The 17024-nt window shown below is 49.1% G+C and overlaps 1 protein-coding gene across 1 annotated transcript in view; it reads left to right on the top strand.

The window, feature by feature from the left end:
* Positions 1 to 17024, top strand: part of LOC311368740 (phospholipid-transporting ATPase ABCA1) — a gene marked incomplete at both ends in the record, with an annotated part of 125842 nt that overhangs the window by 73304 nt on the left and 35514 nt on the right. Inside the window, 5 exons of the mRNA XM_084487525.1 lie at positions 1015 to 1120; positions 7401 to 7475; positions 8995 to 9164; positions 13773 to 13950; positions 16357 to 16472. Coding sequence (XP_084343651.1) covers positions 1015 to 1120; positions 7401 to 7475; positions 8995 to 9164; positions 13773 to 13950; positions 16357 to 16472 — 645 coding nt within the window. The remainder of the gene's footprint in view (positions 1 to 1014; positions 1121 to 7400; positions 7476 to 8994; positions 9165 to 13772; positions 13951 to 16356; positions 16473 to 17024) is intronic.

Raw genomic sequence — 17024 nt, 5'->3', positions numbered from 1 at the left:
TACACGTGATAACAAATACCATGATCATGAAACAATGTCTTTAAATCAAATGCCATTCCATCTCAAAGAAAAAGGGGCCTCCATAAGACAGACATTTCTATTCATTTAATTTATTCATTCCTGCAAAAAAAAAAAAGGTATTAAAGACTTTAGTCAAATGGCATTCATTGGGAGAGCGTGACATTCACAGGCAGATGTTTTCCTAATTGAATGGTATCAGCATCTGTCCTGGTCTGTGGAGACCTGTGGCTCAGAGCTGAGGTGGAGGCAGAAGATCCCAGTTTCCCTTGGTTTCGTCACCATGTCTTCACCCTGAACGTTTCCATCAGTGCTCCCATCACTACTACCACCATTACTGTTAGGACCAGCGTCCTCAGCGTCCTCTAGACAGCCCTCAGAGGCGAACTCGCTCCCACACAAGAGTGTCAAAGTGTTTGGGTTAAGCTCTGTCTGTCTCTCTCTCTCTCTCTCTCTAGCTCTCTCTCACGCTCTCGCTTGTGCACTCTCTCTCTCACTCTCTCTCTCTCTCTGTATGTCTCTGTCTCTGTCTCTCACTCTCTATCTCCGTATCTCTGTATGTATCGCTCTCTCTCTGTAGCTATCTGTCTCTGTTTCTCTCTGTTTCTCTCTCTCTCTCTCTCTCTCTCTCTCTCTCTCTCGCTCTCTCGCTCTCTCTCTCTCTCGCTCTCTCGCTCTATCTGTCGTTTGTTCTCTCACCTGTGTGTGTATGTGTTCTCTCACTTCTGTGTTTCTGGTCTCTCACCCTGTGTGCGTGTTTGTGTGTGTGAGCGAGAGCTGGTGAGTGAGTCAGAACGGTGTCTTTGTGTGGAGCCAATTGTGTGTGTGTGTGTGTGGGTCTGTGTGTGCGTGTGTACGTGCAGAACGTGCAGCAAATCCCCACGTTGATTCATGTCTACAGCCCTTGATCCTCCATGTCCGTCTGCCACCCCCGCCACCACACCTCTCCCCCTCACCCCCTCACCCCCCCCCCCCCCCCCCCCCCGCCCCCTCCAGATACGGGGGGATTTCAGTGGGAGAATCCAACTCCCAGGCCCGTCTCACCGAGCCACAGATCCAAACAGCTTTTGCCGAACTCCGGACGATATTGAAGACGCCCCAGGTAGCTATGTTGTTTATATTCCTGACAATCTGTTCTCAGAGTTCAGTTGGGTTAACCTAGCAATTGTTAGTGCTTGGCGCTAACTTGGCACACACACACTGTAATGACAGCGATGTATTGTTTCTCCTTCTGATGAATGTAATTATTGTGTGTCTGCTAAATGCCCTAAATGTAAATGTATATGTAAATGTTCTGAACTGTCCTATCGCATCGCGTTTGAACGTTTTTCTGGTAACGGACAGCATTTTGGAGCCAGTCCAGGTTATTTCCTCCGGCGGCTGTGAGGACTGTTAGTTCAAATCCCTCCTCTGTCACGGAGTTGGAACCTCATCATCCGGAGCTGCTCGTCATTAGCGTCCCTCTTGGAAGTGATTAATTTGCCGGCGTGGGATTAACTGTGGCTCAGCATTATCCCAATTTCACTCATTACTTTAGGAACTGACGCCCCAACGAGTTCTGTGTTGAAATCCCGACCGTCCGCGGCTGAACCTGAGCACCCTTGAGCAAACCGGTGCGTCATTAGTTAGCCACAACGCTATAGTGCGGCGCGCCAAGAACTGCTCAGATCGAGACGGTTCAGGGGGCCGCGCCGACGGCCTCCCGGAGCGCCGCTCGTCCGAAGCACCTTCCCGCTCATCCCATCACCTTCCTGCCCAAAGCTGCTCTCCCTCGGGTCCTCAGCAAACGGATCGATCGCAGGAACCGCCGAGAACACGGAAGGACGTGCAGAGAATCCTCTAATTATGGATTATAGATGTATCATTTAGGGAGATGATGTTAATTAGGGTCCTTTGCTGAGGCGGGGTGATTACAGTTGGCTTGTCAGGTGTGGTTCAGTGGGATCTGGGCAGTGATGGAGGTAGTGCAGCCTGAGGTGTCGGCCGGCCTGTTCTGACTCTGTATAGCCGCCACAATGTTTTTTTATATTACCTTCAGCAGGCGGTGTTGTGATGGTGTTGTGATGGTGTTGTGATGGTGTTGTGATGGTGTTGTGATGGTGTTGTGATGGTGTTGTGGCGGTGCTGGTTTTTTACCTGCAGTTGAAGGGGATAAAGTAATTCAACTTCACGGGAGGACTTCATCGCTCGTTAATTTGTTTATGAATATGTAGCCCCAAACAGCCGAGAGCTGATATCCAACCTGTTTTTTTTAATATATTTTTTTATCATTTTCCTTTTTATTTTCTCTTTGGGGATATGAAAATTGCTCCGTCTGCTCGCGGGCGCCCACTTAAAAGCCGTTAATGACATGCACCTTTCCTTATCAGATGGGACACAATCAACATCTCCACACTGCTTCCGGTGCCTTTCGGGAAGGTAGTTAAGACGCATGTTGAATCGCTCGCCGAGTCGCCAATGAGCTGCGACTTTGATCAGGTCCACAGCACAGGAGGAGGACGAGGAAACACGAGAACCCTCCTGTGTTCCTCCTCTCCCCTCCCGCTCTGGTCTCATGTCTGCCATACGGAGGGTGGACCTTGTGTCTGTATTTCCCGTTGGCCCCGTTCCGGAGACAACACTAGTTTGTGTCAGGTGGCCCCCCGCGGTCTCTCGCGTCTAGACAGGGGTCGCCGCGGAAACAACACACCAGCTGGGATCGCCGACGAGGGAAAGATACGCCTGCAGAGAAAAGAAAATCGTCTGCCAAGTCCGCTGCTCTCTGAAGCAAATTACGGAAAACAAGAACGGCGACATTATCGACAAAATGACATCAAAACAAACTGTCGCACGTCATCACGGGGGCATTGATGGACGGGTTGTTCAAACCCCCCCCACCCCCACCCCTACCGTGGTGCATTGTGGGAAGGCAGAAGACAACCAGAGCCACTGGAGGAAGGTAGCTGTCGTATATTCTAATCAAACGGCGGCCATATGCAAACACACACGTTTGCCCTTTGATTTTCTCTTTTTAACTTGGAAGTCAGGTGTCAAGTGCGGCGAGGCATGCACCTGCACGCATCCTTTGTTACGCTCTCCTCCTCGAGCACGCCTGTGTCTTCATCCAGCGGCCCCCCCCCCCCCACCCCCGACTCCCACGGAGCAACGTCAACTAATTTGTCCTTTTTTTCATGCGGATACATTCAACGGAAATCTCCTCGTGGCGGATTGAGATCCAGACCATTGTGGAGGAGGTGAGAGGTGAGGGGTGGAGGCGCCTCGTTCAAGGCCCGGAATGTTAAGTTTAGAAATGAAGAAAGCGGTTGGCATTTAGATTCCGTCGGTTTCAGAAACAAAAGCTTGAACCCGATTTGGACGATCGTCGGGAGGTCTGCGTGAACCGGGGGGGTCAGAGTTGAAATTGCTTCGAGCGTGGCGTCAAAGGGGGGATAATCCAAGCTGCTCATCGGCAAAGACCCCGCCGGAGGGCAACCGTGCGTTCCCACCTTTAGGCTGCGGACATTGGGGCTGGAACCCTCTGGGCTGGGAGGCCCCAGCACATACACTGCTACCCTGCCTGAACTCCTTTAGGGACCCAGGCACAGACCGAGGCTTGACAAATGCTACACCGCTGGGATGTTCTGGAAGTAGTGTGGTCACTCCAGAACTGAAGAGTGTCTGGGGTGTCTCTGTCTCTCTCTCTCTCTCTCTGTCTCTCTCTCTCTCTCTCTCCCCCCCTTTTGAACTTCAATCCCCACCATGGTTATTAGCAACATGGTTATTAGCATTAACTACCCCCCCCCCCCCGATCGTCCTTTCTCTTAAGGGCTCCAGCGTCCTTACAGAGAGGTCGTTCACTTGAGGCAGTCTCACACACTAGTCCCTAACTCTTTAATTTTACTACCCCCACCCCCTCAGTTTGAGGTCTTCTTCATCTTCTTGTTATCATAGACTATTTCATTGTATCTTTTATTAATATCATTTGGGTTTCTCTGCCAGGCTGCAGGAAGCGGCACTATGCAGAGTTTCTGTCTAATTGCAGAGTTTCTGGGCCGGCTGTTTGTTGGTTGTGCGGGCTGGGGAGTATTGAGTGAAATGTCAAGTGTATAATTATACGAGCGGCCTTATTCATGGCTCCGTCTTTGTCCCTCTTCTTTGCCTCCGCCGTCTCCCCATTTCTATTTCTATTCGCCGACTCAAACAAAAGCTCTTTGAGTCGACCATGGATGCGCGGTCTCCCAGACTCAAAGGGAAATGTCAACGTCCGCCTTTTTCTTTATTTCGTGGTCGTCCCTGTTTTTCTCTGTGAATGGAGGCATTGCGGCGTGCATCTTGGACACACAAACAGTTTACACACACACACACACACACACACACAGATAACACAAAACAGAGACACAACCCAGGGCCCCCACCTGAGAGGCTGCATTGGGGCGGCGGCGGTAGAGTGGGCGCTTGCCCGGTCCGCCGGCCAATCGAGTCGCGGCGCGGCCCTTGACGGGGAGAACCGGCGGAGTCGGGGATTAGTGCGGGCGGCCACTTGGCCGGCCGCCTCGTGTCCTGTCCCGGATAATCCCCGGGAGGAGACGCATCGATGATGTCATCCGGCATTCATCCCTCGCTTCCTCCCCTGCATCTCCCCCATTTCCTCCCTCGCTCTCTCCCTCCCTCCGTCTGTCCGTCTGTCCGTCCGTCCTTCCATCCCTCCCTTCCTCCCTCTCTCCCTCCCTCCTCCCTCCTCCCTCACACTCTACCTCCATCTCTTCCTCTCTTCCTCCCTCCCTCCCTCCCTCACCCCCTGCAGCCATCTCTTCTCCCCTCTTCCCTCCCTAGAGCATGTCCCTCCCTCCCTCCCCCCCTCCCTCCCTCCTTCCCTTCTCCCCTCACACCCTACCTCCATCTCTTCCTTCCTTCCTCCCTCCCTTCATCCCTCCCTCCTTCCCTTCCTCCCTCAGACCCTACAGCATATCCCTCCCTCCTTCCCTCACCTCCCTCCTTCCCTCCGTTCCTCCTGCCTTCCCTCCAGCTTTCCCTCCCCCCTCCCGCTCTCCCACCCTTCCATTCTCACTCCACTTAAATCTAGAAGGGGAAGAAAACTTTTATATGAATGACTACAACGGGACGTGTTGCTGAGGCTATGTCTGAATTAAAGATGTGCGAAGGGAAGGAGTTTTGAATTAAACAAGCCCTGTACCTCCCCTGTCTTATGAATAGGTGATGAGACGCAGCTGAACCGAGTGGTGTTTAACACAAATACTCCGTAGCAGGCAGAGTTCCCCGTTGTCCTCACAGTGTGACATTTAAAACAAACACAAGTGCTGGACGAGAGCATGTCGGACAGATAAAAAAAAAAAAAAAACAGGAAACTTTATTATTTAATTTCATACTTTTTGACTTCGGCAACTTTATTATAATTGCAAAGTGTGACCATGAAGTCAGACAAGTAGGGCCCGTGGAGTGAGTGATGGTGAATGGAGGGAGAGAGAGTCTGATTGGCTCAACAGGTTGACCTTTGCCTTCCATCTCGCCAAACTGTGGTCGACACTATTTTTGTCTTCTCGATGTTGGCCCCCCCGCCTTCGCTTTCCCCCCCACTGTGTCTCGTGCCTGACTTCAAGATTGTACTCATCAGGTACACATACTCACTCACTCTCACTCCCTTGATCACTCTCTCTCTCTCTCTCTCTTTCTATCGCTCTTGCTCGCTCTTTTGCTCTTGCGCCCTCTCTCCCTCTCTCCCTCTCTCTTACTCACTCCCTCTCTCTCTCTCCCTCTCTCTCTCTCTCTCGCCCTCTCTCCCTCTCCCTCCCTCTCCCTCTCCCTCTCCCTCCCTCTCCCTCTCCCACTCTCTCTTGCTCTCTCTCGGTCTCTCTCTTGCTCTCTCTCTCTCACTCCTTCTCTCCCTCCCTCTCAGGCTCTCTCTCCCTCTTGTGTGTGTGTGTGTGTGTGTCAGACATCGTCCTCGATTTGCTTTCACTTTCTCTCTCAGCCTGTCTCCCTCCCCCCCTCCCCTCCCTCCCCTACCCCAGCCTCGGCTCCCCCGCCACGGCCTCTTCTGATCAAGGCACGGAGGGCCGACGCGGGGCCGCGTGGTGGGGGAGGAAGTGAGAGCGACGGGGGGTCATTTGCATTTATATCACACCCGTAATGTGGTCAGAGGGCTTCTGTCTGAGCCCGGCGGTGGGAGACAGGCTGCTGCCGCCGCCGCCGCTGCACCGCGCCGCGCCGCTCTGTTGGAAATCACACGCAGGCGTCTTCCTCAAGCTCATCTCACGGACAATTTCTCGCGTAGGCAGGCGGAATGGACAACAAGCTGCCCCCCCCCCCTGCTCTTGTTACTCCCCCACTCCCTACCACCCCCACCACACCACCACCACCCCCCGGGAGAAGTGGATCACCGTTTGATATCGGAGCGGAGCTGGCATGACGCGATTTTTCCTGGATTTTAGGCGGTTGGATTTTTGGGGGAGTTCGATCTCCTCGAACCTTCTCCCGGAGTTGTGGAATTGATTTTCCTCTGACCACATCGGCAACATCCTCGTCCTAAATGTTCTCCCCGAGCCGGTGACGGAACGGAGATCAGTTACCGTGGTTACCGCTTGGCAGGAGTTCAGCAACTCTCAGGTGACGGTTCCACCCAAGCTCAAAATCATGTAATTCACCCTGGAAAAAAAAGAAGGGGATTCGTTGATTACTCTACACGCCCACGCGTACAACGTGCACACACTCGCTCACACACACACACGCGCGCATACATTTCACACTCACGCTAACACACACTCACACCCTCACAGCCACGCGTACTTTCTCTATGCAAAAATTAGCCCTTTTAGTTGCACAAAGTACATAAAGCAGCATTGCATTTTCCCCCAGATTTTCCCGCTAATGTGTTAATGGCGTGCTTAAGACCGTTAAGACGGGAATATAAATAGCGCAGCAGAGCCAGATGGTACTGAACGCAGCCCGGGGAAAAAGGGCAAAGTGAAAACGCCAGTGTGTTTGGCACACTGGCGATAACAGATTAAGCTCATCAACATTGATTTTTGGTTTGCAGAAAAGCCTACAAAAGATCAATCATGGACATTGCTAATGAGGAATAGTGAAAAATAAACTTCTCCCCCCCCCCCCCCCCCAAGACAATTTCTCCGGGAAAAACGAGAAGCTTGTCTCGAATGGTTTAAAACAAAGTGGTCTTAAATTCTTCCTTCTTCCTCTCTCGCCTTTTTCTCTTTCTCTGACTCCAGCCTCTTGTTATGCATTACAAAGAGTTGCCGTGGTTGTCCATGTGTATCCAATTAATTCTGAAAAGCCTTTTCCCTCCCTCCCTCCCTCCCTCCCGCCCACTACCCTACCCCCACCCCCCCCCCCCCCCCCCCTCTCCCACACCTCTACCCTTTTGTTAGGACAACGTGACTCGTCAGATCGTCCAGAACCTGGAGACTCTGCTGACGGAGCTGGGGAGAAAGGATAACGTCAAGGTCCCACAAATCAGAATATTTTCAAAAGCTTCTTTTTTTTTTTCAGGTTTCATATTTTTGTGCGTTACATGTTTTTTAACAGCCTCAATACCAGATCATTTGAAAATGATTATTAGACTGGGACCTCAGAGTTAGTTTTCGATTTTAAGGGGCCTTTTCAGGGGCCTCAGTGTCCAAACTGTCTCTCGACTCAATTGTAAAAACCTGCAGCCAATCAGAGCACCCTAACGTATGACACAGTGGCAGCCATCTTTGTAGTTCATGGAAATGCCTCAACCTCGCTCCCATAGGGCGCTGTCATCGATCAAACCCGCCCATATATTAGATAAATGGCTGTGATTGGCCCGACCCGGGGCCAGGCCTGCTGGAAACCTGTCAGAAAGTGGAGTGGGGGCCAGACGCATACGCCAGAGCAAATAAAACAAGAGCCCACACCTTCATCGGGTTCCCAGGCTCTCGTTTTTTGTAATACAGGCGATCCATCTTGCTGGCTTGATGGCACCCCAGTTCCTCCTTACCCCAGTCAGTCTCACCTTAGCACAACCGCAAAAAATGGAATGATTAAACACGCTTTAATTGTTTATCCTCGACCACACTTAACACTGACGGGGCCCCCCCTGGTTTTTTCATTTCACATTTTTCTCCCCCAGCGCGTTCACACGGACCGCACTCTGTTCGATTTAATTAGACAAAGTTGCGTCCCACGTACGCCAACACAGCCTCACCTTCTACCGCCGCTCTGCCTGCACAACGCCAGCCGCTGCGGAGCCGGGTCCGATGTGGGCCGGTCCGATGCTCACGAGCGCACAGGGATGCGCTTGTGCAAATTGCGTGGTCATTACACGGAGAACCAATGAGATCCCCACACTGAGCCGTTTAAACCCAAAGCTCACCCGCAGCCAATCAGAGGCCCTCCTCGGGGTGTTTAAGAATACTCTCCAACCGACACAGAGTTTGAATCGATAACGCCCACTGCAGGTTAAACACACACACACACACAGCTTTAAAAACGTGTGTGTATGTGTGTGTGGGGGGGGTTGGGGGGGGTCCTCTCTACCCCTTGTAAACAAAGGAAGCACGCATGAATGGCGAATAGTTATTTCTAAATCCTCGTCTTCTGCTTCGTGCGGCTTTGTGTTTATTTTAGATTCTGGGGGGGATTTGGACCTTCGCCCTGTTTTGCATGGAGCATTATCACTGTTTAGACAAATTGGGCTATTGTTCAGTCTCTCTTGTTTCTTTAGCAGCAAGGCCGGAGTTTCACTCTGCATCTCCTGGTCATCACCATGGTTGCATCTCCAGATTATAACAAAAACAAGCGTTTTAACGCAATTAACAGCGAGGACAACAGCCCTATGAATGCATTTATCAAACAGAGGAAAAATACAATTAAATAAAATAAACGCGTAGAATACAGACACACAAATCGCTCGAGATATCCCACGCAGGTTCCGTCCCAACATTCAGAAAGGTTGCCGCCACCTGATTGGTTGAAATGCGTCCCGCCCCGCCCCCACAGGTGTGGTTCTACAACCAGGGGTGGCACGGCGTGGTGTCCTTCCTGGGCGTGGCCGACAACGCAATCCTCAGGGGCGGGCTGAACGACACGCTGGACCGCCGGAGCTACGGCATCTCCGTGTCCAGCCACCCGCTCAACCTCACCAAGGAGCAGCTGTCCTACGTCTTTCTGTGAGTGGAACCGGCAACCTCACATGCACACACACACACACACACACACACGCACACACACACAAACACACATGCACACAAACACGCATACAAACACATGCACGCCTGTGTGCAAGCAGGCATGCATGTGAACGAATGCACGCACGCACGCACGCACGCGCCCACATGCAGGCAGACACAAACATGCGCAAACACACACACACACACATCTCCATTTACAATTACATGAAGTATTTTTTAATGATGGTTGTGTAGATACAGGGAATATGCACCTCGACGACAACAAATCAACATCAAATTGAATTCAACAGCATCAACTACAACAAGAGCTTAAAACGTCAGCCAGACACAATCAAACTTTATTTATAGAGTGCTTTTAGTGCAAAGGTGCGACGTAAAGTAAGTGCAGTAAGTAGACAACAAATCGAGGAAAATAAATAAGTTCCAAATGAAGGTAAACATCAGAAGTGCCCCAACCTCCCTCTGAACCTGGGTGGGGCTGAGGGCTAGAATCCATGTCTTCAGTGGTCACTTAGCAGACGGTTGGGTCCCGAAGCGACTTAGAAGTGAGACTGGGAACAATAACAGTGTATCAATGTCGATCAACTCCTTCCAAAACGAGTGCTGCACGGGCAAGATAACTGAGAAGAGTTATTAAAGAGCACAGTGGCTCCAGGAATCAGAGAGCCACGTTTTTGGTTTCGATTTCTTCAACATCGCATCCACACCACCCCACGACAACAACACCAACATCAACAAGAGTTAAAAAACCAACAAATGGCCCGTAAGGCAAGAGCCTCCCTCCCACCTGGAGGCTCACGTTTTTACACATAAGCCATTTTTTTTTTGTGTGTGGTTCCCCAAAGCGACACACAGGTGAGACAGTACAACATGGTGAGACTCGCCAAAGGCAGTAAAACAAAGGTTTGTCTCTGAAGAAGAGGACAGAGTGAGTATCGGATTCACAACACAAGTTAGGGAGATGTTTCGTTGTCATTAGTGGTCGTCGAGTGTCTATTAGGAGAGGTCATTATCTACGATACGGGCAAAACACAGCGAAAAAACCAACGTCTTATGACGGAAAAACAGTTGGTGAGCTAGGTGAAAAGAAAACGACGGGGGGAGAAGACGGATAAGGCGGTGAGGGACGGTCAAAATGAGGAGAAAGGAGGTAACGGGCGGTGCAAGAGGCGCCGCAGTCGGCAAGCAGGCGGACGGGCGGATGAGGGATTGGCGTCGCCGCGCGCCGGGCCCCTGGGAACCGCGGCCGAGGCGAGCTTTTCCTCGCTAGCGAGCGGCGGCGGCGCTGCTAGCCGGGATCCCCACGAGCTTTGGAGATTGATGACGCGGCGGTGCTCCTCGACTTTACCGCCTCGTACCGGTTTTCAGTTATTTTTCCCTCCCGTTTTATTTTGGTTTTTGGCGGTTGTGTTATTAATGTGTGCGCCTGAGGTTTCCCAGCATTGTTTGCTTCCAAGGGAGAGAGAAGAAATACATTGTGTATGTGTATATATATATATATATATATATATATATACAGTGTCGTGTGTTGCTAGCCTATGTTAGCCTTATCATTGAAATTAATGGAGACTCATGGTTATATATATATATATATATATATATATATATATATATATATATATATATATATATATATATATATATAGTGAGTAATCACAATTCACTGCTGTTCTCTGAGGTCACAGCCGAGCCCTGGGAATCCTGTTGTGAATCACAAACACACATGAACCAAACGCACACAAAGAGAGCAGTAACAACAGCAGTAACAACCGTTAAGAAACATCTTTTTTAACGCATATTTTTTAACCAGGACCACTTCCTCGTTAGTCACTTTCTCCTTGCCTTCTTTAAAAAGAAAAAAAAAAAAAAAAAACATTCTTGGTTCTTTTTTAGGATAATACATCTCTTCCTAATATAAGACATAATAAAACAAGACAACCGGGCTGCTTCATTAATTTAAGACAGGGGAGCGCGGTCGCGTGAGTCTCATCCTCCGACAATGACACCGTGGTCCCGGTCTTAGTTTCCCTTAATCCTCTGTCCCTCCTCCCAGCCTCCGCCAGACAAACGCTTTTACGTGAGCATTCCCGCGGCTAATCACCTCATGCTAGCCACGCTAATCCCATGTGCCCGCCAGGCCCCCCGGCGCGCGACCCGCTACGCATGTACCTGATGACCCGGTCACCGCCGGCACCGCCGGCATCTGTCCGCAGATTCAGCCTCAGTTGTTAGTCGTTGTCTTTTTTAGCCCTGGAGTGTCGCCGTGGAAACGATGACGAGACTGTATCGTCGGTGATTTGTGTTTTTGTTTGTTTGTGTTGTAGATTAGGGGAGGTGGGGGGGGGTCGTTGGCTGCTGAGAAGGATTTGTTCTTAAGGAGGTGGGCTGGGAGAGCTAATGAAAGCATTAGCTCTTAGGAACAACATCACTTTTGATTTCTGAAAGCGCTTGCACACGCACAATACACACACACGCAGGTACACACACGCACACGAGCGAACACACACACACACACACACACACACACACACAAGCACAGATGAACACACATACACACACACACAGATGAACACACATACACACACAAGCACAGACGAACACACACACACACACACACTCACACACAAGCACAGACAAACACACACCAATAGTGTTTACAATGCATGTGTGCCTTCTCTCCTACTCTATCAGTGTCTGAGATTGAGTGAGGAAGACGGAATTGAAACCCCAGTCCTGCTGAGGCTGTCCTGCAGGCGTGTATATGGACACACATCTCCACGTGCATATTTATGTGGGAAAAGCAATCTCCCCGCACTCCCAAATCGAACCGTACACACACACACACACACACACACACACACAGAGACAACTGTAAATGTTGGCAGTTATTGCTGTGGCTCAGAGTATGAAGTATACTTTTATTGTATTTAAAGTTCTACATTTTTAGGAAGACCACCTGAAATACAAAGACCTAGATCTCAGTTTGACCTTTCGGAGAGATTTATAAGCAATGTTGTGGTTTTATAACTTTTCATTAATTCAATATGGTAACGCGTTCTTGTCTCTGTACCACCTTTTGTGCAAAGTACAACAATAAAAGTACAACAGTACCTCAAGGTAGATGTCTGGAGAAAGGAGAGCGGGCAACGGAGGTAAAGCAGCAGCGACATAACCTGACAACGGAAGGCATAGGGAATAGAGTGGGACCCATTCTCTAGCCTTCATTCTCTAGCCGTGTATCGTGTTGGGCAAATGTTTCTCTTCCTTTCCATACTCCTTGCGTCATGCTCTCTCAGACGCGGGCCAGCGGGGTCAATAACACAATCATTTCAGCACCTCTTCCTAAGCTGCTATCTTGTCTCCTCTACACCCCCTCTCACCCCCCTCCCTCCCTCCCTCCCAATCCGCCTGAAGCGAGCCGACGCAGCCTTCACCCCCGCCCCCCCCGCCAGTTCCATCACGAGCTAATTAGCGGCCTAGCTTGTCCTCTTGCTCTGGCAATTAGCCGGCCTAAAATGTTCAAGGTTAGCTCATTAGCCATTCCGTGCCTTCAACTCTCCGCCGCGACCGGCAGTCGATACTCGAGGAAAAGCGGCGGAGACGTGGGGGCGACGGCGACCGCGGCGCGGCGTGATTTCATACTTATACGTCCCTAATTGCGTCTGCTCGCCGCTGATAAATGCCGTGGCGCGCCGCCACACAAAGTAAGTTATTTAATATGCTAATTGTGCCGCACGGAGTCTTTGGAGAGATTAGCGCGCGCCGGGTGAGGTGGGTGATGGAGTTAATAAAATAAACTGTTTATTAATTGCTCATTGAGCAAATCCAATGAGGAGGACATGTTCAAAGCCGACTACACATGTATGGTGACATGACGCTGTGTCACGGGTACCCCCCCCCCCCCCCCCCCCCCCTCTCGGTTTTTACACAAAACCACTTATTCTTGTTTTTGTTTACGACCACCCGCGATACAATGTTGTGCAGTTGGGACAAACACACAAAGCCTTCTCGTAATCGCACTCTGAGAAGATGGCGTCTCGGGAGCGTTTAGGAATTATCTTTTAATGCAGCTTCACCAGGGAAGAGTTATGGACTTTGGCTAATATTCTCAGACAAAGTCTGTAACAAATTGGTCACGGAAAGAGATTAGTCACAAATTGTCAAGAAACAAAGTGGGACGCCACAGCTGTGAGTCAGTGTTTCTCAATGTGGATATTTTAAGTACATTTTCCAGTTGATGTTGCAAAACTATGAAATAAAATGACTCAATAATACAAAATGGTCACGCATGCCAATGTGCCTGTTTTACCAATGCCCCTTTCTAGTATTGTATGAACATAACTCTGAGCATTCAAGCTCCAAACTTTCAAAACAGACAGACGTCCAAACTGAAATTCACTCACATGCTCCCCCCTGTGTGTGTGTGTGTGTGTGTGTGTGTGTATATGTGTGTGTGTGCATGTGCATATGCCCCCGCTTTGTCCGTGTGTACGTGTGTGCGTGTGTGTGTGTGCATGTGCGTGCGCGTGCGTGTGTGTGTGTGTGTGTCCCGTGTGCGCGTGTGTGTGTGTTCTTGTGACCTCCCAGGGCGGCGACCTCCACCAACCTGGTGGTGTCCATCTGCGTGATCTTCGCCATGTCCTTCATCCCGGCCAGCTTCGTCCTCTTCCTCATCCAGGAGCGGGTGAACAAGGCCAAGCACCTGCAGTTCGTCAGCGGGGTCAACCCCACCATCTACTGGGTGGCCAACTTCGCCTGGGACATGGTGAGGCCCGCAGGGGGTGGGAAGGGGTGGGGGGGGGGGAACAGGGTTTGGGTGGGGGGGGGGCGGATGTTGGTTCAGTCCGTGGTCACACCTTTCTTGTTTGGTTGTGTTCTTTTTGTTTAAAATGACATTTAGATTCAGGGTGTTTAGCAGACGCTTTTATCCAAAGCGACTTACATTAAGTACGTTTGTCAGAAGAAAGAGAAACAACAATCTATCGCTGTTGGTACAGTAAGGATGTTCATAGAAACAAGTGCCAAGCACTGACAATTGTTAGGTTAACCCATTCCCTGTAAACAACAATTATAGCTAGGATAAGATGCTACACAATGATAAGTACTATTTTTAAGTGTCAGGACGTACAACATACAATAAGTGTGTACAGTAAGTGCCAGGACGTACAACATACAATGAGTGCATAAGAGGGGTGGGGGGGTGGCTATACAGAGTCTGAGTGAACTCAGAAAGGAACTTTTTGTCGACGTGACTCGCCGTGAGTTGAGACACGCGTCCGTCGAGGCGTTCACAGCGGTGTCGTCGTGTGACGCACACACGTGGCGCGCGCTAACGCCGATTGGGTGTGCGACAAGAAATGTCCCACACGGTGGACACAAAGTAACAAGTCTCAACTGAATCAAGCATTAACTCATTAAAAGTTCTCAACCGCTGATTTTGACAAGTTGCTTTGAGATTAAAAATGTATTTTTACTCTCTACAAAAAATGAGGTCCTGACCTCATAGCTGACTTCCCATCTTCCCTGGTTTGGTCGTCTAGTCGCACCATGGTACATCAAAATAGCAGACCTGTGATCAGTGTGATGTGTGACAGCTGTGTTTGTCCGTAAAAAAAAGAAGAAAAAGAGGATTTTAGGGAGCAGATGGGGGATCTAAGGATTAGATTTTTAATTATGATTCATATAATGTGAGGATTATTAATTATATTATAAATATAAAAGTCCAATATTTTTAATTAGTATATTCATCCTTTATTAATAATTGTATGACTGTAGAAAGGCGGTGAAACACACAGTGTCTGTGGCCGGCACTTTCTGTGACACACAAACTCTAGCTCAAGATCGATACGGAGGCGACGGCTCCCAATTTGTCAGGCCAAACGGGCAGAGATGATAAACTGTTCCGTTTCGGAAAGAAAAATAAACCAAACAAAAAGTTCAGCGGCCCTTGACTGCGTGTGTGTTGGGAAGTTCACTTGTGTGAATCGACCACTTAAGATGTCATTGCCCTCGCATCACTGCCATTGCCCACACACTTTACGAGTTCAGGAGTTAGGGCATCTTCTGCAATAACTTATATTTCCCAACCCACTGGCTGTATTGGGAAAATATAATTCGGGCACTTTAGCAGAGAATGCTGTGCTCCAGGTGCGGATCTCCTGAGTTAATAGTATTGACCGATCAGACGTTATCCACCTCACCTAGCATCGCCGTCCGTTGTGGTCCAGCATGCTTCACTAATGATGTGTACCTTGTGATGGTATCCCATTGGCTGGTGCCTTTCACGCCTCATTGCTATTGGCCATTCATTTGGAAAGTGTGGCTGTGAGGAAAAAGGCTGGCAGTTTGTTGTCCTGACACGCTTTGAAAAGAAGATGAAAAAAGAATATGAATGCAACGTTTTTATTAATATTTTTTGTGTTGTGCTGATGTTCTTCGTTCTGCAACGGGATGTTTCATTGAAAATACAAATTGCGGCGTAGATATTTATGGGGCGAAAAAAAATGCGATTCACTGAACAAATCATAATTTTTCTATGAATGTGGGTTTCATTTCATTTTATGGTTTATGTTTCTGCTTGGGGGGGGGGGGGGGGAGACGCACGAGACACGCGCATGGGGAGACAAATTTATGATAATGTGGTGTCGACTGATTTAAATTTAAAAGCTTTCGTCAAAAAGCCGTAACATGTTTCATCCACTTGTAACAAACCATTAAAATCCCATTAAAAAGAGAAAAAAAAAAGTTCACTGGTTTTAAAATGCCAAAACCATTATTCATGCACTCAGGGAAATGTGTCGCTGACAGACCACTTGCACTCTGCGAGAGGGTTTGATTGCTCCGTCGCCCTCTCTCGCCAAATTAATAGAAAATGAGACACGGAGATACACGAGCGCTAATTAAAAAGTCATCTATAGATTTCATAATTACACGTTTACTCACTGTTCAATGGAAACATAGCTGTGAAAGGGGAACATTATTTTTATTTATTTTTTAAGTTGAAGGCACGCTAAATATTCATCCATCTTGTCACTTCACACGTCCGCCCAGAAAGTATAAACAGAAAGTATACATTTGAGCCCGGCGGGGCTCTTCTAGTGGACGGGGGCTAACAGTTGAAGTCCCAGTTTGGTTCATTCCGTTGTCGTCGTCGTTGCGTTTCCTTTGACAGTGCAACTACGCGGTGCCGTGTTTCATCGTGATCCTCATCTTCCTCTGCTTCCAACAAAAGGCCTACGTCTCGCCCCCCAACCTCCCCGCTCTCATCCTGCTGCTCTTCATGTACGGGTAAGTGGTTTGATCAGGCCCCGATTCGCTCCTCTTAGCCGGGCGTCCGCCGTGACTCCCGTCAGCCCAGCTCTGACGGTGATCAGAGCTGAAATGGACTGTGGAGGAAGAACAGGCAAATCAATTAAAATGACAGGCGTCGACACTGGAAACCGTTTCTTTATCACCACGTGTCAGAGTGTAATATTTGTATTTATTAAAAACCATAACGAGCACTTAATTTCAGTCAGAAGGAGTTGGATTGCTTGTAACTTTTAATCATCGTCTTTGATTAACTGATAACTGAAAATGATAATCATACAACCACATTTCTAGCAACATTTAACACCGCCTGTTTGTAATCACACCTGGAACACAAAGTAACACTCCAGATAGCCCTCACTCACACTTATATTTTCTACTAATAGAAAATTTATTTTTTTATTGCTTGTTTGCACCGTGGGACCAAGAGAGAGGACTGCAATTTCATCTGTGTTGTATGTCATGCATGTAACACACTTGACAATAAAGTGACTTTGACTTCACTCCAGATAGCCCTCACTCCAGATAGCC

Source organism: Micromesistius poutassou (assembly GCF_964030765.1).
Source record: "Micromesistius poutassou genome assembly, chromosome: 23".
Taxonomy (NCBI): Eukaryota; Metazoa; Chordata; class Actinopteri; order Gadiformes; family Gadidae; genus Micromesistius; species Micromesistius poutassou.
This window is presented reverse-complemented; position numbering and strand designations above follow the sequence as displayed.